Source organism: Kryptolebias marmoratus, linkage group LG11, assembly GCF_001649575.2.
Source record: "Kryptolebias marmoratus isolate JLee-2015 linkage group LG11, ASM164957v2, whole genome shotgun sequence".
NCBI lineage: Eukaryota > Metazoa > Chordata > Actinopteri > Cyprinodontiformes > Rivulidae > Kryptolebias > Kryptolebias marmoratus.
This window is the reverse complement of record NC_051440.1, coordinates 11,658,104-11,685,997: the sequence shown is the minus strand read 5'-3', so window position 1 is coordinate 11,685,997 and position 27,894 is coordinate 11,658,104. Positions and strand designations below refer to the sequence as shown.

Below are 27,894 nucleotides of genomic sequence, written 5' to 3'. Positions count from 1 at the left end.
GATCAGCGATGTGATTCTCCACAAATACCTTTAATAAGCGAGTGTTGGCAGGGAACAGAGCAGCGCTTTTAAGGCTCCAGATGACGAACTGCGTTTTTTTTTCTACCTGAAAAGGAGTCAGAGGTTATAGGGTCTTAATCCGCCCAGCAGCAGGAATCAAAGCTGTTATATTCATCCTCTAATTGCATTAATGTCATGTGTTGCGTCTCCCGCATGTTTACCAAAAAGCGCCCCCCTTTCCCTCCTCTCCTCTCGCTCTCTCTCTTTCTCTTTCTCACCCTCCCTCCCTCTCCCTCTCTCTCTCTGAGCTTGATCTCCCATTTTCTACCGGCTCCATAATAGCGCAGACTGAAGCTCGGCGCGGGCCTAAAACTTTCAGGACGTGCGTAAAGCCTGAAGGTCCTGAGCGCAGCGTGCGTCAGATCCACGGCGGGCTGGCATTTCTCCTCTTTACCCCGACAAACCTTCAGGGAGCTTTTAGCATTTGTTCGGTCTGAGGTCTCTGGAAAACATCTGATTCGTTTTTTTTTCTTTCTTTTTTATAACCAGTCCCAGATGTGTGTGCGTGTGTGTGCATGTGTGTGTGTGAGAGAGAGAGGGATTGTGTGTGTGTGTGTGTGTGTGCAGTCAGTATGAGTTTTGTCAGTGCATGAGAATTAAGAGAGGATATCTGCTGTAAAAGGGGAGGGGAAAAAAAGAAGCAACTGGAGTTGTTGGTTTTTTTTTCTATTATTAGTACCTTTTTAATTTTTTAAATTTTTTTTAGGTATGAACGCAGATACGTGCGTCTCATACTGCGACATGACATCCATGGATTCTTATTATAGTGCGTCCGCTGCGCAGGGCAGAGAGGCGAACCCGTTCAGGACTTTCCAAACCGCTGAAACCAAATACAGCCCCACGTTCATTCCGGGCAAAGGGCAGGCTTTCGGGGAGAGGTCCCGGAGTCCGTTCCAGCCGGAGTGCCAGTCACTGGATGGAGCCGAGGAGAGCACCTTCAGCAAACCCTACCAGCTCTTCATGCAGCGGCCGACCTGCAAAACTCCCCCCGAAGGCGGCAAGCTGCACCCGGACAGCGCGCACAACGGGACGCTCCTTCCCTGCTACGGTGAGTGGGGGCCACGCTGACCAGGGGGCTTCCAGGCACTTAGGTGGAAATGTGTCATTTCGGCTGCCAACCTGTCAGGCAGGGAGGGAGGGACGGGGGGACAGAAACCTGCCAGGAACTCTACAGGCATTAGTTTGGGATTTAAAAATCTAACCATATGGGAGAAATGCGTAATTTATGATAAGATCCTCACTTTTTCAACCCTCCGAGGCTGCTCTGGGCCAAGATGCAGGAACATGTTTTCAAATTAGAGCCTCTAAATTTGCAGATGCAAATGTCAGAAGTCATTTTTTAAAAAAGTGAATATAAAGGGAAAATGAGTTCCTAATTCCGATCTTGTTTCTTCGCAAAGTTGACTGCGCGCTTTATTCGTGCTTTTGTGTTTCGATCTGAGCTCGTTTGAGCTTTGGGAGATAGCTGACCACTTATACTGAAAGGCTAGCAACTATAGGTTATTATTATTATTATTATTTTTCATTTTGTTTCGGTTCCAGCCACATTTACAGATTTATCTCTGGTGGAGCCGCAGCATCGCTGGTGTTATTGGCCTTCAGCAGCAGACAGTTAGTCCTCATAAATTAAAAACAAATATAATAAAAACAATTTCAAAAACAAAACAGAACAAAAATTTCAGTCACTGATTTACAGCTCAGTATCAACAATTATTTAATTTCACTAACATCGCAAATCTTTGCGGCACATTTTCTTGCGCCACAGTCAGGCAAAAAAATAAATAAATAAATAAACAGTGTAATAAAAATTAAATCCATCTTTAATTTAGACATAACGGCACTTGCTTTTTATTTTAACATCAGCACAAGTGGTTTTGTAGGGAAATTAAGAAGAAGTGGCGCAGCTGGTTTTGAAATGAAGAATTAGGAAAAAACGCGGAACTAAAACAAAAACAAAATGGGCCGCAAAAAGCTTTACTGAGGGTCTAATGTAAAATATTAGATATATACTCCTATAATAATCCAGATCAAACTGAAGGTGAAAGCTGAATCTTTACAACTTCCGTGGACGTTTGAGTCATTTACAGAGCATCTTAATTTCGGCTTTTACTTAAGAAAAGCAACACTTTATCAAAATTATTACACAGAAGAAACAGATTAAACTGAGTATTGTTTTGACAAAAGGTAGAAAGGCCAAAAAGGCAACAATCTACAGCAACAGATGCATCAAAAGTTCGTCTTTTTCTTCAGCATCCAGACTTAGACTCCTTGGCGCCTTGCGTCCTTAATTAAACTCCAGATGTTGTTAGGCAGAAGAAGAAAGCGACTGCAATCATAAATATTAAATTCAACTCATTTTAATCCCAACTTTTAATTATTATTTTAATTTTTTTTAAAAAGTTGGAGTTTTTTTATTTTTTAAATAAAAAACATAGAGATAAAACATAAACAGATTGAAATAAAATTACATTAAATGGAAGCAGAGACGTTTGAACAGAAATGTAACAATTTACAACTAAAAATAGAGTCACATAAGGCCTGCAGGGTGAAGCCAACAAGTGACCCCCCCCCACCCCCAAAAAAAGACACAACTGGACTCAATCTTTTGTTTTCAGTCTGATCTGTCACTTCTTCTGCCTCCAACATTTTCCCGAGCCCCACTGCACTGAAAGTGAGTCGATTTGGCAAGTGCATTGACAGAATCATTTAAAACACCATCATTAAATCCAACATGCCTCCCTTGAGGAAGAGCTGTGCAATGGTTCTTGCTGAAAATGTTGCAGCCAGATGAAGGCATCGTGGCTCTGGGGAGGATGCTTTGGGCTCCTGCCAAAGCCTCAGGCGTCAACAGGGTTGTGCTGTTATGTGTGGTCCTCAACGGGAGATATATTGCTCAATACTGATGCTTCATCTCCGTCATGATGACTAAAGTCTTCTCGTGCCCAGAGGGAATTTTCTGTGGCAACTCCGGCTACAACTGTAATGCTGTTCACATGCTAATGCAACCTTTATTACTGGTGTTTTATTACATGGGAAACGGTTTGAAAAGAAAAAAGAAAATGCATATATATATGCTATATATTGATGGCGCCATACATGAACGAGTTATATACATTAATATATTAACACAACACTGAAGATGTAAATGTGCCGCAGATAGTGATTTAAAATTGTAATGTAGATCATATTTGTATCACGTTAACAATTAATTTTCAGATTTTTTTAATGCAGTGCACAAGCTGTAGAACAATGCCATTGAGGTGCAGCTGGGCACAAATTATTGGGCATAAATTTATTGTTTAACTAAAATTGGCAGTTTAGGAGTTTTTTTCCCCGTTATTGTTATATTTATGTTTTTGTGAAATGGAATAAATCCACAAACAATGGTTTTAAAGAACAAAACATCACCTCAAAGGAAGTTAAATCAACATATTTTTGCCGAGTTATGGTTCAGTGAGCAAGTCTATTTTTAAAAATATGTAAAAGAAATATTTTCGATATTTCAGAAAAGTAACAATAATTATTATTTCACCCGTTACAGGTAGCTCTTTGAATTATCTGATTTTGGAAATAGAGTTTATATTTGACCCAAATGGTAAAGAAACTGCTAGTCTGAAAGACTGAGGTCAAAGTGAATTGCTACTGTCTTAAAACAACTTAATCTCAAAAGGTTCACAGTGGTTCTTGCAAACACCGTTTCATAAACTTCTACACTGTGGTCAGTTTTGAATTATTACGTTATTTACATAGGATTTAGCACAGCAAAATCACCAGTGTTAATATAACCCTTGAGAGTTTATTCTCACTCTTTTAGGTGTTACATTTTATTTATTTATTATCCTTTATTTAACCACTGAGGTCACAGATCTCTTTTTCAAGAGAAGCCTAAAGGCAGCCTAACAACACGGACAAAATGTCAATTTTAAACCTTTCACATTTAAGGTTTTAGTTTTGATTGAATAATTGTTGGAGTAACTTTATGTCGATTTTTTTTTCTCACACTGGTTCATTATTTCATGCAGATCTGCTGTGCTTAGCCATCTAGTTCACAAATTTGCCAGACTTTTTTTTGTGTGAAAACACTGAAAGTGTTCCTTTAACACTCAAAAGAGTGAAGACATATCGGCACTCTGTCATGTTATTTTAACAATGGCAATTATTGCAAGTGCAAATAGCAGCAGAAGCGGCCAGCAGTAGCATTTCTGGCAGTAATGTCATAATTCTTCTGCTATAATAACCGTGTAATGTAAATATAATGACTGTGTAAAGAGTCGAAAAGTAATGTTTGCATGAATTCATATCAAATTATGAAGACTGGAGTTGTTCTAAGATGACAAAATCTGCTTTGGAAGTGGCTCCACTTGAATTGTATCGATTAGCTTATATTGGCTGGTCTGAGCAGACTCGCTTTCAGAGCAAATTCAGAAAACAATTTAACTGCAGTTTATGTAAATGTGAATATTTAAACCATTAGACTGCTGTCACGTTTGCATTACATGGTTAGTTTGTCAGAAATATTATAATATTCTTGCTTAATGTGCCACAGGGTGTATTGGAAGTGCAACATCTCACTATTGCTGCTCTAATTTGATCTTGCAAATACTCATAAATTTCTACGCAGCTACTGCAAAAGTGCCATTGGTGTAAAGATCTATAAAACAGTGTTTGCATGAACCGCTATACAATTTTAGAAACCAGAGTCAAGACAGCAATCCACCTTGATATTGGGGCAGCTCAGACTAGCCTTTAGCTCGTCCATCCTGTCAGACTTAAGCTCTATTCCTCCAAACGGAAGTCATTCAAAGAAGATATCTACAAAACCCCGTCACTTCAAAAAGTCTGAAACATCTCTTTAATCCATCCAGTCCGATGGGCTCTTTCAGTGCGGACACAGACAGGGCTGTCTACCTGCTCCCACAGCTCTGAATGAAATAATTGCCCCCGGAGCTGATGGAGAGCTCAGGAATGCAGGTCGGCGCTGCAGGAGAGCTCTGCATTAATGTAAGGCAGATGTACATGACGGCCTCCTATATGGTTATTATTCATACTCCCCGAACATCGGAGCTCCAGAGCTGCAGAGTCCACGAGATGACAAAGTGGGACTGGTTTACATAACCTCGTCTCAACAATACCTTGTACAAATAAGCACTGAGTCAGAAATGGACATGAAGATTGGGTAATGATTTGAGAGGCTCTGGAGACACGAGAGTGTTTCTGGGAAAACTTCATGTGTGCTGGAGCGACTGTTTACATGCAAAAACCTTCCTCAAGTGACTCTGAGTCTCATTTGGTTTTCAGCTTTAAACCTCGATCAGTAATGTTTAATGCACTTTGGAAACTGTAAAGTTTTATAAACGGAGAGGAAAAACATGCCCACACTACTTAAATTTAAGTGGAAAATGACTGAAAAGAAGAAACCAGAGCACACACACTACATGGCTGAACGCTGGCTACAACGTAACCTTTTTTGTCCTCTCACAAAACATCCACGGCAGATTATATATTCAAAAAAATACACCAATCGAGCATCAATCGCTTGACTATTAAACATGCTCTTCTCTCTCAGCAGGGACACTGAGCATCTTGTGATGTGTAAAACATTTTCTCAACACACGAAAACCAAAACACAACCTCAGAAAGTCCTGGCAGGCCTTTAAAAGGCATCCTGTCAAAATACAGTGCTGTGAGGGGACGTTAAAAGGCTTGTGGAAATGATGTCACGAGACATGCATGTGCTGATGACTAACACATTGTATGGATGTTAACAAAAGCAACGAGGACGGCACCTGTGATCGTGCCAGTGTGTGTGTGTGTGTGCGTGAACCGGAATAAATTAGAATATGTAATGAGCGAGCACTTGAAAGGGTAAATTCCTGACTGGTTAGAAAGGATTACGGGCTGTAAAGCAGCAGTTTGTTTTCTGCATTTAAAAGTTAAAAAAAAAAAACCTTCATTGGAAATAAAAGTCTTGTTTTAATCTTGTGATGTTTTTCCTCTGATCAGAAAGTAGTTTCTGTGCTCACACTTATTTTCTCTCTAGCTGTTTTCACATGCAGCAGGCTTTGGTTTCTATTTGTCCTTGCAGTTTAGGGTAAATGATCTCTACCTACGCAACATCTGCACACAAAGTAACACAAAGCAAAGTTGCTTTTTAAAAAAAAAAAAGATTTTGAACCAGCTGGATTAAATACTGACCAGTCCTTTTGATCTAGTGGCTGGCATTTTAGATTTACCTTCATATAGCTGCAGACAATCAACTGATTCTAACCTGAGCTTTTTTGGTCTTATTCATGTATTTTACATTTTTAAGGATGTACTGTATGTTTTTAAATAATTACAGCATTTTTGTCAGTAACATTTATTCTGAATGCTACCTTCCTAAATTGTTATTTTCCTTCTGACATGTACAGTATATTCACCTATAGATAGATAGATAGATAGATAGATAGATAGATAGATAGATAGATAGATAGATAGATAGATAGATAGATAGATAGATAGATAGATAGATAGATTCTCTGACAGAAAAAAAACATGTGTTTCCCATGTTTTCCACATTTGAAACACCATGTGATGACCCGTGATCTCATCAACATGCTGAAAATGGTCAAAATTCAATGTTTTATATGTGCCAGATGTTAAAATGACATGTTTTCACATGTAAAAATGTAACTTCCACATGTGAGGATTATGTGTTTTTCTGTATAAACAGATAGGGATTACTAAATAAAATACTATTTCTAAATGTCTCAAGCTCTTGTGATACAGAAAAACAAAACTTTAAAGACTGCAGCTCACTTCAGCTTCATAAAGACTTATTATCAACATTTGAACTTTCCCAAGGTCAGATGCTGATCTTGAGAAAAAAATGTGCGGCACTTCTTTTTTTTTTTTTTTGATTTCTCTTTCAGTGGTAGTCACCTTTAAGAGGTCATTGGTTTGTTGCAATCCCTTACTACAATAACACTAATTCTGTGGAATAGAATATTACTCCAAACAGGGCTTTCTGTGTGGAGTTTGCATGTTCTCCCCGTGCATGTGTGGATTTTGTGCCGGGTCTGAAAACACGAATGTTATGTTAATTGGCTGCACTAAACTCTCACAAAGTGTGGGTGAGAGCATGAATGGCTGCCTGTGTCGTTCATCTCTGTGTGGCCCTGTGATGGACTGGTGTCCTGCCCGGGGTGTGCCCTGTCTCCTGTCCAATCACTGCTGGAGACAGGCACCAGCTCCTCTAGTCTCTGAACAGGAACGTAAAGAAAGTAGAGGACAAAAACAAAGCTTGTGTTATGAATTGGTTCATTGGTGTAGATACATTACTAAAGTACAGTAAATGCAATCACAGCATTAAGATTACTCCTTTTATGTTGACTATCAAAAGCTATAGAGTGTTTGTCTGCAAGGATATGCTGTAGAACTGCATCAATATTTTCTTTTCCTCAGTTAAAGCTCTTCCTTTTTACAAAACCCCTTCATTCTGAAAGTCCTCACAGCCCAACCAGAGACATTTCTGTGCTCTCGGATATGAGACAGTGGCCTCAGGTAATACGACAGTAGTGAGGTCACGATCGTGTCAATTTCTCATGAGTTGAGGCTGAGCAGAAAGAGGGTTTTTTTTCTGTTTCTCAGGGAATCTGCATTCTTGCATGAGCCACTGGCATAGATCTTTCCTCAGGAACATCTGGGAGCCTCCCTCTGACCGAGGAAACAACATCAGGTCTTATAGACTGAGCTGTGGTGGAAAGAAATCATCTGTCTGGGAGCAAGAAGTGAATCTAAATTCATCCTCACCTGTTGACAACCAAACCTAATGGGATGCTTGCCTTAACTTACTCCATGTAAAGGGTGATACGTAGAGATCTATTGTGTCAGTTTTAAGTGTTTTTAAGAGAGCACTCTGTTTAAAAGCATTCCCTTCCCTATTTAGTGTTTAGTCGTTAGCCCTTCCCAGGTTACTAATTTATAGTGTTTTATTTTATTTGGCTTCACTTGACCCTTTCTGTCCCATTCCATAAAATCTAAGAGGGTGCCCTGTCGGTTTACAACCAGTTAAATTACACTTTGATGTTTTCTCTCTGTTTTCAGCAGTGATTAAATTGATGACCCCAGTAAACATCTGACCTCGGCTAACCGAAGCGGTCTGCAGCTTGTCACAGAGACGCTGGCAGATTACAGGATAAATCGTCGATGTTAGCTGCATTGATGAATGCTGAAAAACAAGAACCACTGTCAAAAACACATTCCTCTGAATGCCAGAAGAAAAAAAAAAATTGAGAGCCAGTGCAGAGGAATTTTGGCTCCCAAACGAAAGCAGTGTGTGATGGTTGTGTTTTCCAAAACAGCGCGCAGAAGAGACAGCTCAGCATGCGGGAAAACTCGAAAAATGTTTGTGGCAAATGAAGCCGTGTGGTTAGACAGAGACAAGATGAGTTTGGAGTAGCAGACAAAGAAAAGAGGATGATTAGTGCAGATTCCAGTCTTAAATGTGGTGATAAATGCCAGTGTGTAGATAGAGGGGGACCTTAAAGACAAAAAAAAAGTTCATCATTTGTTTTGCCAATTCTTGCATATTTAAGCTACATCAAGCAAGGTGATGAAAGCAGCAGCAAAGCTCATCATTTTAAAACCCCAACACTCACACATCTGTATTTATTGCATGTTTAAAATACCTTTTTGTCAGATTATTGTTTAGCTTTAATTCATGTAAATGTGTATAAGTTGCAAATCTTGAGGTCCACACTAAAGGGAGTTTTCCTCTGTCAGTTTTCTGCATCCCTATGAAACACAACACCTGATGAATCTGGCACATCTCAAAGTATAGCGCCAGTCAAATAATCTTTTTGCTCGAGAAGGTTTCTAACTGAATGGACAGGCCTGAAATGAAGGAAATAACCTTTAATACTTTCTATATTTCCTTCTTTAGAATAATAAGACACGCTCAACCACCCTTTATTAAAAAAATATGATGATTTCTTATCACATTTTGGTTGAAATTGTTGTAGCAACAACATTCAAGGCAATTATTATCTGGGGTTCATGTGAACAAATGTGAAGTCAAAATTGCGAACAGCCTGTGACATTTCACTTTCATTACTTTACTTTTTGCTTTACAAGGCTTGATATTGAGCAAATATTTATTTTGAATATATTTTGTAGTCATACATTTTTCCATTTGAAACAGCGTTTATAAGCCAGAGCTGAAGTGCTTTTTGTTGTCAGGTATCTTTTGAAATCCTGTAGTTTCACTGCTGCAGATTTTCACTGAGCATATTTCTTTTTCAAATTCTTTCTTAATCTTTTCTGTCATTATTCTTTAAGCCAAGATAAAGCTAGAAGAAAAAATGAATAAATGATGCAGAACATCAGAGCTTTATCAACAGATAAAAGCTAATATTTCACAGTTTTGGACAATTTCGCCCTTTACAGCGTGTTCATTGCCTTATTTATTATACTTACCATGATGTTTAATGACTTTATTTGTTCCCATACAACTTCTTTATTAGTCTTAAAGCCTGATTGCAATTAATTATTTATTATTAATGACTAGTGTCCTGTATATAAGTCATCTCACTGATAACAAGACATTAAGATAACATCCAGATGTGAAGTTTTACCTTAATAAAGTCATGTTGACACTTAACTTTTAACTATTCATAAAATTAACAGAACTCAATAAATTTCAACTTGCTGCTGTAACAACAGTAATTAGACTAATTTAGCAAAAAGCTGCAATTTACCACTGCTCTGTGTGAACCCTATGACATATTTCTGTCCTACAGATAACTGTCTGTTCTCTTAGCTTAGCTCAAAACAATTAGGTGGCAGCAAAAATTTCTAACTCTTTTCACTCTAAGCCACATTAAACTACTGAGCTGCTCAATAGTTCACATTTTTTGTACAAGTCTGACAAGATTTGATCTAATTAAAACAAATATGTTCATATCCTAAAATGTAGATGCCAGAATAAAGAATGAAAGCTAATATTAAGATGAAGAATCCTAAATATTTCCGTGCACCCTCTCGCCGTCTTCACATCCCCCCATCTGTGCGCCCATCGATGTTCTCACAGGATGTGTGCTTTGCTCAGGGGCAGAACTGTATTTTCTCTCACAGACACAAATGCCAGGCAGGAACTTGGACTTGACCCGTCTTCCTTCGCTAACATTGTAGCAATGCTCCTGCCCAGGGCTGGAATTAAAAAAAGTATTGCATGGTGCATGAGGACAGGAGGCTGGTGATGTCAGAACATCTGCTTGCATGGAGACCGTAAAAAGGTCTGACAGGTAGGCCACGATGATGTGGGGTCATGAACTCTAGCCGGGAGAGTTGTGTTGTTCCATTAGCCTCTCAGTTGGGACGAGTCTGAGCCAGAGAGCAGGGGAGGGCTGCTGCAGCTCTGAGGCAACGACTATTGACATTTCACTGAGGAACACTCCAGCCAAAGACGTCCTAGTCTATGAAAACAAACACGCATGTTGCTGACAGTCACCGCCTAGATTCATCACTCTGAAAGTATTCAGCCATCAACTTCTAAAAAACTTGTCTAGAAGATTTACAAGCGCTAGAACGTATAAAATCTATTTTCTTGGATGCTTTCAGCGAATTAAAGAGGGTTTAATCGATAGTAAGTGACAAAGTCAAATACATGCACGTGAGCAAATAATTAGTCATTCCTGAACATTTAAACTACAAGACAAATGTTGAACTAAAGTAATGCCAGTGTTGCACAAGACTCAGATCCTGTTAATGTATAGGAGGCTATCATGAGCTGGTTTCAGTCCAATTCATTTATGACGGCAGGCTCTTCGTGCCCAAAGCAGGAAAGGCAAACAGAGGCTGACCGAGCTCGCTGTTCTCCCCGGCCTGCAACCAGAGCCCCTCCGCTTATTTATTCACACGTCTGTTTGTTTATTAAAGGAGAAGGGACAGCTTTCTTCGTCTTCTCAAGGAGAAACAAACCAAAAAAAAAAAAAAAAAAATCCAGCGTGTTCTGACAGAAACAGAGTAAGTTCAGTCACTAAATTGAAGGCGACAAACACAATGCTGTTTACATCTTGGAGCAAAACTGTGAGGGCGGAGTGGCCGCCCCCATCTGCGACGCATGGCTCGAGATCGAGCAGATTTGACGTGGCTCCGGTTTCAGATTAAAAGATGTAAGGGAGAGGGCTTTGTGTGGTCGTGTCATGGGTCACACCGACTTGTAGTGACAAACCTTTCAAACAAAAAAGATATTTCCTCTCATCAGTGTATAACTTTGTCAGTCACACGCACGACCTTTGAGCCCTAAAATAAAACATTTGATGTGATGATGTATGCTTAATGTAAGTGTCGTTTTATTAAACACGCTCTCTTTAGTGAATGTGAGGAATGAGTATCTGCTGAACATTGCTTAACTAAGAGCCTTATTAGACTAGTATTACAAGTAATGCAGCTTAGAAATGGTTTAATAGTTAAATGTGATGCTTGTTTCAACAATAAAATGAACGCAGTAAGAATATGGTTTTTATCAATCACACCACAGCTTCTTCTGTTCTTTGATTAAAACAAATAACCCACTTCAACTGTATTTTGTTATAACCATAGCATTATGTCTGCAATAATGTAAAATAAAAATAACATTACATGTGATCTTATACAACAGAGAGTTGCCACCACATCAAACTTTAGTTTAATATCTGTAAAACTGACTGAGTTACAACCATTTTGAATTGGCTTGGCTCCAAAAGTTAATTGGTAGTAGATGCACATCCAATGATTTTTTTTCTGAATGTTTTAATAAACTCTGTCCAGTGGTTTATGAGATATTTTGCTAACAGACAACATTGACTCCAATTAGCTAGCATTTAGAATATGTGTTCAGTCTCAGTTACTTCCACACTAAATTTCAGCTTGATATCTGTAAAACTGACTGAGTTGTCATTTCTTTTCTTCTTTTTTTTAAAGGTTGGTTGATGATGGCATTAGTCTTGAATTGGGTCGATTCTAAAAGTTACTCAGCTGAATATTTATATCCAATGATGTATTTCTACAAGTTTCAAATAAAATTTGTCCAGTGATTCACAAGAAGCTGCATTTAACCAACAGACAGATACACACACACACAGAAATGGGCAAAATCATTATCACCTGCTGTTTGTCCTTTAGAAGCAGGCAATAGAGAGTACAATAAAAAAAACAACAACCTCACAGTGATCTATCTCCAAAAGAACTCTGTTTACTGATACCCCTTGCGCCCCTCTCCCCTTCTTTATCCCTTCCTTACAGGAAAAGACAACAGCGGTCTGACAGAGTCTGAATTGCCTCCAAGCGTCGACCCTGCTGGGATGGAAGGCAGCTACCTGAACCTAAAGGAACCCGGCGTGAAGGGGCCGAGCGAGCGCCCTGGGTCCGACCTGTCCAGCCCGCTGGACAAAAGCGAGGCTGAGAGCAACAAAGGCAAGAAGAGACGCAATCGCACAACATTCACCAGCTACCAGCTGGAGGAGCTGGAGAAAGTTTTCCAGAAGACACATTACCCAGATGTTTATGCCCGGGAGCAGCTGGCTCTGAGGACAGACTTGACAGAGGCTCGAGTTCAGGTGAGGATAAAAAAAAACAGGTTCCACCTTGGACTCTTCGTGTTCCTTTTAGCTCAGTCTCGTTGGTGAAAATATTATCTATTTATGGTTTTTGAAACATCAGAATTGGGACACACAGGAACTCTTCTATTGAAATGTTTTACTTAATTCACAAAAAAAAAAAAAAATCATGTTTTTTTATTTAAAACAATCAAATAGTTTTGTTGTTGAAACAAAACTAGCTGCACAAAAAACACACTAAATAAGCAATGACAGAAAAAAAACAAAAAAAAACAACACAAAACAATGATAAGACACAGGACTTTGGTGTCCTTGATGGTGATCCAAAAACCAAATCCACCACAGAACCTCCAAACTTCAGACGCATGTCTGTTTGCTAATTGAAAAGGATTTGTGTTTGTGCACGTTGCCAGGTTGGTTTCAAGTGACAAAAAACAGCAATGTGACTGTTTAAATGTCTCTGTTGTACTCTGTTCATTATAGTTTTTTTTCCTCTCCTCAGTGAAAGGTATTTGTATTAGCCTGAAGCGTTTAGTTTGTACAACAGTAAACATTTGTCCCTTAAGTCCTCTGCAACTCAAATGAGTAAATTGTAATGTATCACAAACTTTAGCAGCTGCTTAGATTTAGCACAGGGCTGTCAAACTCAGTTACACAGGGGGTCTAAATTTAAAAACTCGGTCCTAGCTGAGGCCAGTCTCGGCCCTCAGCTAGGACCTTAACTGAACTTAGCTTTCAAATGTAATATGATTGTCATATTGATTAAAGAAAAAAAATCTAATTCAAAAAGTCACATTATTAGACTTTATTTCATAACTGATAAACTAATAAAAATCAGTTTTCTTTTTTATGGAAATGCTGAAAACAGTAATGTTTTCAGTCTAGATTAAAAAAAAAACAAACAAATTGTGCACACATCAAAATCAAAGATGACTGAAGTATCAAAACTTCATTTTCTTTTGCTTCAAAGTTGCCTAACAGTCATGTGAAGTTTGCACTAAAGCTAGTATCTCAAGGAGCTTTGACTTTTGTTGCAAGTGTCTCGAAAAGCACCATTTTATTTTGACCCCTATTTGAGACAAATGTCCAGCTCCAAAAACCACACCAATGATCAGTAATGATTATTTAAAAACTGGTCCAAATCTGCCTAACCTCATTTCTAAAGGGAACTCCAGTAGATTAAATTATAAACGCAATTTTCTTACGATTTTGAGTCGCCAGCTGGTTTCCAACGGTCGCAGCCCAGTGAGATACTACCTTAAGTCTGCTCTGTGTTTTCAGCAAAATGAGGAACAATAGAGTCTCGATCTGTCACAAAACTGTAGCAAGAGCCGTTTCTGGCCTGAGGGCCTTTACATATGTGGCTTAGACTAAAAAATGCAGGGATAAGTAAGGGATCAGTAAATTTCATATCGTGGATTAAAATTGGTATTTTGTTACATCAAGTGTGACGATGACAATATAAACAATAAATTGCTTTTTTGTTTGATCAGACAAATGTTTAAGGTTTAGAAGCCATTACAGTCGTGTTAAAATCAGTGTAGGCTTGAAAGTGAGGAATAGTCGATGCTGTTGCTTCAGTTCACTACAGATCTTTGTCACACAGTTTATCTTTGTGACACACTTGCTGAAAGCACTGATGCTTTCATGAACGGAGTTGTTTTTAATGTCTGCACACTGATAATCACTCTGGGACCTGACAGAAAACGCTGGAAGACTTTAACACTTGGCATGTTGACAGTGATTGTTTTTGAGCAGCAGAACAACAAGACCTATTGTTCTAAAGCTCTCTTTCTTCCTGCCAGTTTTAGATGAGTGCTGGGTGGGTAAAGACTCAAGGAATACGCTGCTTTTTTGCTCTCACACGGTGCAGACTTTTGCAAGAGGTCAGAGGCCAAGGGTTTCTCTGCAGCATGACCACGTTCAAACTGCTTTACCGCATGAGTCTGGAGGCATGGAAGGAAAACACATGGAAATTCATCAAAGCTATATTTGGCATGGATATAAAAGACACTCTGAGATGCCACTTTCAATTTCCACGCGCAGTCTGAGACATAGTCAGGGACAGAGAACCTGGCCTAGTCCTTGGGGTGGTACAGTCAAATAAGTACATTCATGTAGCGTTCACGCAGACCCATCCACTCCCCAGATGAATATAATTAACTTTTTTTTTTCATCTGACAAGCACACAGCAGAGTCACTGGGAGGTTTAACCCAAACTTCTAAAATCAGGCCCCAAATATGCACGCAATCAAGACTAAACCCCACAATTTCAGCTGAAGGTCCATCGAGACAAAGTCCAGGGATGTTCAATTGTTGAACACAGAGGGGTACATGAAGCCTGGCAAGCAGTTGCAGAATCTTTTTCATCTCCAACATAACAGCAGCAGAAATGCAGACTGCAAATGTTTCCTGCCAAAGTAAAGATCCTTCAGTTTCATCCTCAGTCTGAAGTCTTTGTGAACGACGAACTGCAGCTCCCTATAATCGCATGACTTTTTCTGCCACTATTTAGTACAATTAGCTTTCACCCTTAGACTTGAACTTCACCATGCTGCTCACTTTTCCTCTTTATGGAGGAGGGGGTTGTGCGTGTGTGAGTGAAGCAGTCTATCAATTGTAGTGGACCTGGATGACAGAGATGAGGTGAGACGGCTGGACTTCAAAGCTGCTTTTGTAGCTGTAGACCCTGCCCTCCCCTCTCTCCCTCTTCCTCTTTCCCTGCCTGCTGGCTCCAGAGCATAAATAAAGCTCTATAATGGCTCTGTAAGCTGCATTTTGCTGTCAGCGTCTTTAGCAATTACTGTATCGCCGCCAAGCACTTTGAGCTCCAAGAGCACTGAGCCACCTTCTCCGCAGATGTCTGCTAAACAATATAAACAAGAGTAGTTAGTGTTTGCAGTCAATACATGTCTTTCTCCTGGGTATTTGTACAGGATGTACCACTGCAGTTCATAAGGCTAAGTGTAAAAATTAGAAATCTGCATTTGCAAAATCTCCAGTGGCCTTCATTTTTCAAAAAATCCAACAATGGAAAAGTTAAATGTTAGGAAATAGAAGACACTAAGCAAAGAAGAGGACACATCTGACGTCATAATGTTTCTGAATTATCTGTCTTCCTAAGTATTTGGCTCGGGTCACAGTCCGACTGCTGTTCAAAGGAAAAGCTACAAGAGCAAACCCTCAGTGAAACACGACACACTCTGGAGTCACAAATCAATGTGGTGGGAATACATGTTGTCAGACTTTGGGTGCTTAAACCAATGCCAGTATTCAACGGTCCAGGTTAAAAAGCTGCATTTGTTACTGGGTTGCTTTTGAAATGGCTATGTAATGTGGTGTGTCTGTGTTTTCTGCGTGTGTGTGTGTGTACGCCTGGTCTGCGGCTCTCGTCTGCACGCTTCCAAAAGGTCACAGAGGTTAGCCACGGAAAGCCGAGGGCTTAGGCGTCAGGAAATTAAACATGAAATGAAAACAAGCCCCAGTTTGAACATTCTCCCATCTCACTTTCCAATATCCCCACTTCCCTTTGCTGACTTAAAAGGGAGGTGGGAGGAGAGTGACATGGAGAAAGAGGTCGGCGTATGAGGGGGTGGGGGTGGAGAGGGACAGAAGATGATGAGCTTCAGGAGAGAAGTGGGAGTAGGGGAATAAGATCTAGATAAGGAAAGACCCATTTGTCACGACTGAGATGACCACTCAGTAACTAATAAAGTTTAGTTTTAAAATACCAACACCTGAGACATTCAAATGGCTGCCGAGGGCAACATTTATGATGTAGTGTATTCTTTTTATCAAAGTAGACGAAGGCAATATTAACAGTTGACTTAAAGACTTGTTAAGTAACATAACTTAAGCAGGAAATTGACATTTCTAGCTACAATTTGTCATTGTCTAATGAAAATGAGGCATAGATTTGAACTACTACTTAAGGTAGTTATATAAAATGTGTTTTTCAAGGATCCTCAAAAGCACTTGTTATTGAAATCAGTGGTGTTAGTTAAACTGTCTTACATGCAAAGAACAAGCGGATATGCTGACCTCTGACAAATAAAACAATGTTCTAACCTACTCCTCACTAAATATGAATTTATAGACAGATTGTGTTCTTAAAGGGATAGTTTAGATCGTCTGAAGTGAGGTTTTGTAAGAAAGTTATGAACAATTAATATCATATCTATTGTAGAAGCTGTTTGAACGGTCTCAGTTTGAATCAAAAGGTTTAATTTTGACCGGACTGTGGAGCTAAGGGCTAGTCCCAGGAAAGCCTGTAGCAAAACCAATTACTGACATCTTTAAACTACTCCAATTTCAAACATTTCAAAGTGGTACATGCAAATTTTATTATTCAACCTATTACACAGCCCTCAGTCCTACATTATGTTGTTATTTACACTGAATTCTGTGGTTCAGTGTAAATGCCAATAGTGCCAGCAGCAGCTAGCTTTAGCACATTGGATATAGTTTAGAGCACTTCCAGCAGGATTATCGTAATATTTCTGCCAGAATAAAGTCAAAAATACACAGGAAATGCTGTGATGTAGTGCATCATCTGAAGCATGTCAATTAACCCCACTGAAACATACAGGATGTGTCAAACTGAAGTAACAACACAAATCAACTTGAAAATAGTAGCTTAACATTTTTTATTTCCTACTACAAAAGCCAACTTTTTAAGCTGTGGATCTTCAGGCAATATCTTTTCCCATTGTCTTTTAAATGCAAGATTTTAGGTCGTATATCTCTGGATATTTCTGGATATAACCTCAAAACCTAACAGTTTCTAATCCATTTTTAAACTTTTGATATAAAACAGCTCTACAACTAAACAAACAACAACAAAAAAAACTGCTGATAAAAGCATAAAAGAAGAGCCTGGAAGTCCAAGCAGTGAGCGAGTACATAGAAATGTCTTTTTTCAAGACTCCATAGGGCCTTTTGAAAAAAATCAAAATTCATTTAAATACTTTTTTAATTTGCATGACGCCGGTATGGGCGTCATAATTGAAAATAATGGATGGATAACTTGATGCACGTCATACACTTCCTGTGTGTTTGGTCCTTATATTTTATTGCAAAACTGACAGCATTGTAAAGGTTCATAAAGTATCACGATTAGAGTTAATCAGCTTTGGAACAGGCTTTGCTTAAACTCACAGTCAGGTCAGAAATAAACCCTATCTTTCCAAACTCCATTCAAAAGTTATTTGTACCATCTAAGATATTGTTCAGAACAATTTTACCGAATCTCCCTTCAGAAAATTTAAACTGTCCTTTTAATGGTTACAGCTGGGTGTGTTACCGCTCAGAAGGTTGATTTATTGATTTAGATAAAAGTATGTGGTCAGTGCTTAAATTTAAATACAACTGAGCATCCTCCATATGTCCAGTCAGGGCCTTTTTGCGTGTGGTTTATGCTTAGAAACCTGAAAAGTAATGAGCTCATGTAACATAAGTTCCACCAAAAGAAAAATATGAAAACCTTAAGCAATAATAGACCCCCTAAATCCTCTGAGGGAGCAGAATGTGGACTCAGAGCCCTGCTTCAAACATATGACATAATTCAAAGAGCAGCAACCCTTCACCTTGACATTGGGGTTTAGTAATAACCTCAGATATCAGCTTACACTTTTGCAAGGAGAAGCTGTTCTTTAATCTCACCAGCTGACCGAGAAATGTTCGAGTCAGACATCTCTTTACGTCAGCTTCTCATAAAGAAGAAGTTACATGTTAAAGAAAGTTATAGGACAAGGAAATGTCTCAAATCTTTAGTGTTGAGATAATAAAAACTGGCCTTTTGTATTCCAGTCTTTCTCCATCAGAAAAACTAACATTTTGAATACCAGCATTGAGGTTTTTTTTTTTTTTACATGTTTTTGCAACACAGTTGGATTCTAAATCTTGTCTAAGAGAAATGATGACAGTGAGAGAAACCAGGGTGGCAAATCAAGAGAGTGACTGAAGGGAAACTGCATGTCAGGGATTGTGAAAACCACAAGCTGATTGGGCTGGGAATCAACCCACAGTCTGAGTTCAAGCCCCCTTGTTGAAGGGGGATCACGCTCTCTAGTCTCTTTGAAGAAGTTTCTCTCTCGGGAAGAGAGGATTCAGACAACCAACAAATAGATACAGAAGAGACAAATAAACATGTAGCGACTCCCATCACCCCCCTTATTCTTTTCTACTTTTCCAATGAGAAGTGAAAAAGTTCTCTGGAAAAAAAAAATCAAGAAATACTTTGTTGTGTTTTTTTTCAAAGTCATATAAAACTGTGATGTTTAGTAGGTAATAGTGCATTCTTTTTTAATGCTTTTCATTTACTTTGCATTTTGATTCTGTTAACAACTAAGCTGTTCTAGTTATACTTCACTGCACATCCAAATATTATTGCATGGGTATCAGACTAAAAGAAATAAACAAACATTAATTCAGTCATTTAGCACCTTTTTATTGCCCGCCACTGAAAGACAGAAGGCAGGTGATAATGTTTTTTCTTGAGTCTGCATGCGTGTGTGTTTGTTTGTTGTGTAAGCAAAATTTCTCATAAAAAAACATTGGATGCATTTTAATGAAATTCCCAGTAAGTAATCACTGGGTGCCTGTCTACAACTCATTAACTTTTGCAATCAGCTTGATTTAAGATGGCTGCTGCAGCTAACACAAAAAAGGCAACAACTCAGTCAGTTTCACAGATATTGAGCTACAATTTGATGGGGTAGTAGCTGAGAGTCATTGCCAACACATAATGTTAACAGATCTTGCAATATTGCATAATGCAGCTCATAACAATATTTTAAAGGTTTAACCAGAAAGACTACAACTCAGTTAATTCTCAGCACTGATCTTAGTCCAAAACTCTGGCATAAAAAGTGGTGGGTGATATGGATCCTTCAAATAATGCTTTTAATTAAATATGAAAATTAAATTATTAAATATTAATTATTACTGAGTCTACAGCCTTCACAGAATCTGTTCAAACATAAAATGTGCAACTTTGAAATGCTGCTCTACAGTATTATTTGTAGATGGCAAAGAGGACCCGACACTGAGAAGGAGAATTAAGCAGCGAAAGATGATGAATCAATTTTATTCAAAACAAAATGCTGCAATTTGAGTAGCCTACCAAACAGCAATTCAAACTACTTTAAACCCAGGCAGAGAAACTTATGAAGAGGTTCTGACAAGTAGCAACTGACACCCTGGGACCATAGATACCAAGAAGCTAAATGACAGATACAGATACAGATACATATCAGGTGTGATAAATATAAAACTGGACCAGGAATGCAGGAAGTGAAAAGCACAAGAACGTGTGAAGGGGTAACAAATTAACTTCACAGTTAAGACTTGCAAAATATAAAGCATGGAAATAAAAGTTAACATCAAAACCAGACTAAGATTTTAGAAAACCCCCATCATCATGAAAAACCCCCCATAAAGACTTCACAGACCACGATATATGCTGTGGAGGCAAATCATCATTATTATAAAGTTCAGATTTAGGTGTAAAGAGCCATTGAGAAAATCTCATGCTATATATATATATATATGTGTGTGTGTGTGTATGTGTGTGTTTTATGTTGGGAAAAACCTTAATGTTATGTAAGTCATGTCTCATGCAGCCATCTTTACCTGAACCCCCAGTGAGAAGAGAACACATCTAAATGGGACTTTTCCTGGTCGAATTGAAAACATAAAAAACCCACAAAAAAGCAAAACTTATTGTTATCTGGTAATGTCAGGCTGTCTAAGCTATGATCTTTTTTCAAACTAAATTAGTTTCTTCCCACCACAGAACCTTACCAAGCAGTTTCTAAACTAAAATGACCCAACAGAGACTAAAAACAGATATGACAAGAACCGAAAAAAAACTTTAAGAATAGGGCAAGAAAATACTGTCTCCATTGGACTCAAAGGTCTCTGTTTTTATGGTCTTTTGGTACTGCTGCTCTGCCGGTTTTTCTTCTACCCCATCTGTCAACCGCTGGTTTGTGGTCTACCGTTTGGAAGTCTTAAACACTGATAATTTAGGTTTTGGAGGCAGAAGTGATGTGCAAAGGAACTGATTTACAACAACAACAACAAAAAGTGCATCTCTTGGGTTGCAGACAATGCAATCCCCTATCACTAAATTTAACATTAAAAGATATTTAACATAGTATAATTTAAAATTCAGCCTTTATACAGTTAAAAAGAGAAATTAGCTGATAAGACCAGAATCATACTATGTAAGGGACAGTAAAATTAATCTTTTTTTTAGTTTAAGTTGGGTATTTAAATACAAAGGTGTATGGATTTACTGTAGAAATCCTCTATTCATCGAAGAATTTCAGGGGTAGCATTTTTTTCTTAGCACTATGTGCAGATTTGGTTGTCTTTTTAAATTCAAAGAGCAACCATGGCCCAAATTTTTATCAAGTGGGAAGAAGAACTATGGCTTCTAAGGAATAAAAAGCAGTTGTAGCTTTCAGCTGTTTAATCTACCAAGTCTATGAATTCATTTACAGTAAAGAGTAAAAATGTCAAATTATTATTTACACACACTCTGAACATAAACATAAATAATAATTAAAATAAATATATGTCAGAATTTAGAAACTGTATAAAATACAGTAGACAGAAATAACAACATGTGGAGAATCTTGGGTTTATTTATAGCACGTTGCCTCCATTTCAGGAATTCTCTGAGTCTGTGTAATTTTCTGCTCAGACCACACTTTTATTCATCGCCCCCGCCCCCCCCTTCAGCCACGCTTTCTTTGATTTAAGGAGAAGTGAGCAGAGGAGTCTGCACTTGGTCAGTCAGCAGGTTACTGAAAGCACAGACTCTTAAAAGCTGCCTGGTTTCTGCTTCGTCGATGACTGACAACAAACCTGCAACCGGTGCTTAAAAAAACAACCCAGGGATAAAAACACGTTTGTTAATCCTCACGTGCCATCTTGGTTAAAGGTTCAGCACTTGTTTCATGGCTTCAACCCGAAGGATTCCCCGCAGTATCCCGCTGTGCTGACATGTGGGAGAGAGCACACCTCTCTGAGAGTGATTTATGAACAGCTGTGGGCCCAGATGTGGATCTGTCGACGCTGGCAGGGTGAAGGGAGGCAGATGCCCGAGTATCAAAGGAAGGAGCTGAAACGTTCTGGACCAGGGGAGTCGCATCAATAGCTCAGTGTGGGCGGCACTTTAAAGACACGTCAAGTCTTACAACTATCGGGCCTGGACTTTCATGTGTGGCAGAATTTATTCCCTTCACTCATTCTATGTGCTTCAGTTTCTTACTTTGACTTACTGAGCAAACGATGACACCATTTTTTTTATTCTTTTCTTAATTTCCTTTGTCTTACTTTGTGTTGCTCTTGATGTGAGAGTTTGGCAGAGTTATGACATCTCCTCCTGATGGGCTGTTTTCCTCTCAGGTGTGGTTCCAGAATCGCAGAGCCAAGTGGAGGAAGAGAGAGCGCTTCGGTCAGATGCAACAGGTCCGCACACACTTCTCGACTGCTTACGAGTTGCCCCTACTCACTCGGCCTGAAAATTATGCACAGGTAACGAAAATCAGTGGCCTTTCAGTCATTGTGCATTGGAGGTGCTTGTCATATGAGGCATATATGATTTTAATGACAAAATCAAGATAAAGATGATTAAACCTGCAAAAACCTATGCATCAAAAACAATTTGTCATCTTTAATAAACCGGCTGACAAAAGGTGCTAATTTGTGCATCTAGCAGTTACAAACCTAACATATCATTTATTTAGTGTCATGTTTTGAAGTCAGATGAAGATTTTAAATTTAAACTCTGTTTTCAAATGTTTTTTACCATAATTAAGGAAAATACTAACTAACAAGACTTGAATTGATTTGAATTCATATTTTAGGTCTTTTCATCTGAATAAAAAAAGGAAAAAAGAAAATTGTGACTACATTATTACGATAATATTAGCAAGCTCTATGGAGTAACTCTAACAGTTACCGATATTGCTCCTAACTCATGAAGGAGTTCAGGACTCGACTTTATGTGAATAACGACCACTGTAAAGTTAAAGTGAAAGATCTGAGTGGCAATTTTCTGTGGGGTTATTTGCCCTTTTTGTTCAAATCTTTTCATATTGTCATTTTTAAAAAAACTTATGTTAAATAAAACCAGTTATAGTCAATAATATCTTACCTGTTGTAAAAAGACCTTTGAGCAATCTCAGTTTAGAAAAAAAGTTTAAGTTTGACCAAATTCACGAGCTAACGGCTAGTCGGAGTGAGGCCAAGACCAAATTGCTGCTGTGTTAAAAATAATTTCTGACTCACAAAGGTCATAGTGGTTTATGCAAACACTATTTTATAAACCTTTATATTTTGTAGGCTCCATTTTTGAGATTGGAGCCTATTTGTTACCTCTTCAATCTGGTCAGAATAACTCGATTTTTACAAACTGTTGTAATTCAAAGCGCTATCTACAATAGGCAAGATACTAATTGTTTATAACCTTTCCACAGAACCCCCACTTCATAAGATCTGAACTATCTGATGTTCTTCTTCAGATCCAGAACCCTTCATGGATTGGGAGCAGCAGCGGAGCGTCTCCGGTGCCAGGCTGCGTTGTGCCATGTGATTCAGTTCCCTCCTGCATGCCCCCTCACCCTCACGGCCCTGGCGGTGTCTCTGACTTCCTGGGTGTGCCCAGTCCAGGGAGCAGCCACATGGGACAGACACACATGGGTAGCCTGTTTGGGGGTGCTGGGATTGGTGGGGGAATCAATGGCTACGACCTCAATGTGGATCCAGACCGCAAGTCTTCCAGCATAGCCGCGCTGCGCATGAAGGCCAAGGAACACAGCGCAGCCATCTCCTGGGCTACATGATGTCCCATCGCAGGCTCCATCCTGCCTCCATATAGGGCCAGCAGCCATCAGCAAGCACTGAGGGGGGTGGAGGATAGGAAGGGGAGGAGGGGAATCTGAAAGCACTAATAATAATAATAATGCAGGTCACATGAATAGACTGTGGAGATGAGAGAGCCTGTAACAGCAGCCAACACGAAAAGACAAATGTGACAATCAGAATCAGCAGATGCTGAAAGTAAGAAAAATGCAGAGATGTTGCTTCCATCCTCTATTCCTTGATCTCTCAGGTCTCACTGAAATATGGAGTTTACGTCCCAAACAAATCAAGTTGCCTTCATACTGGTAAGAAGTTCAGAAAAACAAAAAATGGTTTTAACATCAGTTCATCATAACAGAATATATAGGTTCTGTGGCAAAACCCAACATGTCACAATGTATCTAAGATTCACATTACTTTTCTCCTTTTTCATATTTTTATTATATCTATTCTGCCATATTCATGTAATGTATGCGCCTGCCACTTTCACCCCTTCTCTCATACTGTATAAATTAGTTTAGGTGCATTTTTAAACAAGCTTTGCATTTTGTAAGCTGTCTAACAACACATCCACTCACTGTGAGCAATCCCAGATGCCTACAAAGAGCTTAGAGTTTATTTTCTGTCACTTTCTATTGCAAACTACATCTGTGACAGAAAGCAATAATTTTGTCCCAGCCTGTTCAGGGTAGTTTACGTCTCTGCAAAAAAAAAAAAAAAAAAAAAACGTCATGAAGCTAATCAAGCACAAACAGATATGGTGTGTCGGTTCAGTCAGGGTAGCAGGCAGGCAGTAATTTTAAAGCATCTTGTCATTTCCCCCTCCCATGTCTGCGCCTGCAGGTTCCCCCTGCTCGGCTCAGGGTTCAGGTTACAGGAAACAGGGTCTCCACTGGCAGACGTGATGCTGCAAAACACAGCAGCAACCTTCAACACCAGCTTACCGTGCCAGCTTCAATCAGCAAGCAGCAGGAAGAGACAAACTTAATTAGCATCAATGTGAGCTGTCCTTCATCACGCTAAATCACAGCTTGCATAGTGAGAACCGACTGCACACACGCTGACATGCTTGTTTCACTGCTGATTGGTCAAAAACGTGCATGGAATATTTGTCTTGTTCTTAAAATCTGCCACAGACTGCAGGCTGAATCAGTGGCCCTTCTGTAATAGTCGGCAAATGTGATGATGATTTTAGAGCCAAACTGCAGGAGTTCAGTGAGCAGTGACTGCAGGAGTATCTGTGTTTTTTAGCACGGCTGCAGAGCTGGATGGTCACCAGTTTGGGGCCAAAGACACGTTTAGTGTTTTGGCTGATATAACTGAATCCCTTTATCCCTTATCTATACACCTACACCTTGGCCCTTAAATCAAAGTTGCAAATCTAACTATATAAACTATTCTGTTGCAACACAAGACTCTCCTTCAAGAAGCTCATATTTCCTTTTCCTTTTAAATAAACAAATCCAAACAAATCTATGTCTGTAAGGTGGCAAATAAATCTACTATGGATGTCAAGTCTGCAACAGACTTCCAGTTGCAATTTTTCTATTTGTTAGGAAAGAACAACAATAATACCAGGCAATGATATACGTCAAACTGGACATTGCAGTGGTTGGTGTGATAATAAAACTAACTTTAATAGAGAAGTGTAACACCGTTTTCTCTATTTTATATGCTTCTTAATGATAACTGACAACTATCTCAAACATAATGCCTCCAAACACGTCACAGTAATCATTACAGTGGTTTTTAAGCCAGTAAAAACTATTTTAACATACTAAAATAGATAGATTTGTAAGGTAGTTTTTGTTTTTGTTTTTGCAAATGCAGCTCAATTCCTTTTGTTTTGAAGTGTTCCCCCAAAAATCTAACTTTTAACAGGTTAACACCTTTGCCTTAATTTTACATCCCAAAAATAATGTGATGTTGTTTCCTCCTATAGAGTGAACATACAAAATGTAGGAGAAAGGATAGGAGCCTATGCCAACTATTTTTTATTTAACATTGTTGTCTGATAGAAAAAAAACACACGCTTTGCATCTATAATTGACACATTTCTCGAAATCCAAAGATATCCAGCTTCTTGCAATGGAAAGAATTACATAAAGAGGATTTTGTTTTTCCTGGAAAGTTTAATTAAAGTGAATAGCTGTTCCTAAATATAGCGGTTGACTGGTTTTCTGTTTAGCCATTCTGGCAGGTTTTTAGCTTCAAGAGTTCCCACAGTCAGACAGCCAGACACAGTCAGAGTGTTCACAGTCGAAGCTCTCAGTGAATTAAGCAACAGGATGATTGACACTCGTAGTGTTTATGTATTCTACACACAGACTTCACTGGCTGCACACAAACAAATGTCAGCAAACGAAAGGAACAGGAAAAAAAAACCCATCTTGAAGGCTTCATATCCAAATCATTACCATAAAAATTGAAGATAAAAACAGAATACGGACTTTACTTGTGACTAACTTTCTACTTTGTCACACTGACTGAGTTTTATCCTTCCTCAGTGCTCTTCTCCTCTGCAGCTCCATCTATGTTGATACTACTGAAATTAATCAATTCAAGTTTATATTGTCATTGTGTCAATATAAATATTGATGATATTGTTATTTTGCTTGTATATATGGTTTGCTTCTCTGTCAAATAATGGACTTCCAGAGATAAACCGATGAAGTATTACATTAGGTAATAATGCCAAAAATGTATAGTGTTGTTTGTTATTCTAAAAGGACTCTTACCAAGAAAATAATAGATTCTTTTTATGGCTTTAAGCAGCTTTTCTGTATATTAACCAAGTATTTTTTACTTCTGATGGTGCCAAATAATACAAGACGTTATTGCACTGGCAGAGCTTTTTGACATTTCCTGGGACAATCGTCTCTTTTATTTTTTAGCTCCAGTTGTCAGGATCTGTTTCCTGAACCCGTCCACATTTAGTCTCATGAATTGCATCACAGAGGTGTCCTCAGGTGCTGGACTTTGTGCGGAACGAACGATTTGCTGGTGGTCATGAGTTGAGTTTTGAAATAAATGGATCTCAAAATGGGTCTGGATCGTGTCTTTATTTAAAAAGGTCAAACGTTTTTCAATCTCATTTGGACAAATCGAACTTTAGCAAAAAACCTTGAATCTGTGCGACTGATGGGTTAATTGAATCAGATAAATCAGCATGTGTTTTATTAAATTCAAAAATGTTTAATATTATTTTTACATCAAACTGACTTTCTTCACAAGTAGTCCCTGTTTACAGTGAAAGCATTCAATCAAAAAAGTTTTGTTTTTTTTTTGTTTTAGCTTTAAACGTTTGTTTGCAAGGTTTGTGTCTAAAAGGGAACTTAATAAATTAAAAAGGGGATACTACAGGAATTGGTAAACACATTTTCCAAGGAAGGAAAATGGCAAAATAGAGGTCCAATTTTTTGATACAACAAGCAAGAAATCTTCTTTTGATTTAAAATTAAACTGCGTCATCAAAGCTTTGGTATTTCAGTAATCTTTTTTTCTTTTCTTGCTTTCTTTTTCTTATCAGTTTCTTTTTCTTCTTCTTGATCCTCATCAGATCTGATGGTTCTCTCAACCTTAAATATCTGAATCCAGCTTTGATGTCGTTTTATATTTTATTTAGGACTAATTTAACTATATCAGTGATAAAATTTACAGCTCTGAATGAAAATGACACCTCTTGAGAAAACCTAGGAACCAAAACTTGTACACCTCAAAACACTGAGTGATGTAATACTCATTCCTGTAAGTGCATTTTCTATCCTTATATTTAGTTTTTTAAACCTTTTTTTGTTGTTGACGTTGTAGCTATTATCAGATAAAAGCCTAAAATACCTACCTAACTTTGTTTCTATTTAAGTCTTAAACAGTGTTTAGTTTAGTAACTGAATAAAAAAAAAATAGAATAACATTGAATAGAATGAGGGCTGGAAGAAAAGGGAAACAATTTTCAATTATGAAACAAGTACAAAACTGAAGATTATGTTAATGTGTAAATTACGATACATCTTGTTGTTCTGACTTGTCTGACGCACAACTCCAAGCTTTTTGGGTCTGCAATAAATATAAGCTTTCACCTGAATTAATGTAAAAAAATTATTTAAATGGTGTAAGTTACAACTCTAAAATGTTATCAATGTGTGTTTTTGACAATAAAAATCTGTCTCAAAGAAATAGTGTTCATAAATATTTAACAAATAATCAATCTGTAAAGTCAAATTTCATGTTAGATTTTGATTAGTAAGAAAATGTTTTAATAATTTGTTATCACTAACTGCTGAGGCACAGTAATAATACAATAATCCTATGTTTGTGTTGGTTTGTTTGTAAGGCTGTTGGCAAAATATCTCATGACACAGTTGACAACTTTAAATAAAAG

General features: G+C 38.3%; 1 protein-coding gene across 3 annotated transcripts; it reads left to right on the top strand.

Annotated features, from left to right (window-relative positions):
* Window positions 1-343: 343 nt before the first annotated feature.
* alx4b (ALX homeobox 4b) lies at window positions 344-26,559 on the top strand. Of its 3 annotated transcripts, none has more exons than XM_037978202.1 (4): window positions 344-1,108; window positions 12,325-12,638; window positions 22,056-22,118; window positions 23,174-26,559. In XM_037978202.1, exons 1-4 carry the CDS (start codon window positions 769-771, stop codon window positions 23,492-23,494), a joined length of 1,038 nt encoding a protein of 345 aa, XP_037834130.1. In that variant the 5' UTR covers window positions 344-768; the 3' UTR covers window positions 23,495-26,559. The 3 variants fall into 3 exon arrangements, with proteins under 3 accessions (XP_037834130.1, XP_037834129.1, XP_017261073.1); XM_037978201.1 differs by having other exon boundaries at window positions 22,056-22,184; window positions 23,129-26,559; XM_017405584.3 differs by having other exon boundaries at window positions 348-1,108; window positions 22,056-22,184.
* Window positions 26,560-27,894: the final 1,335 nt, after the last annotated feature.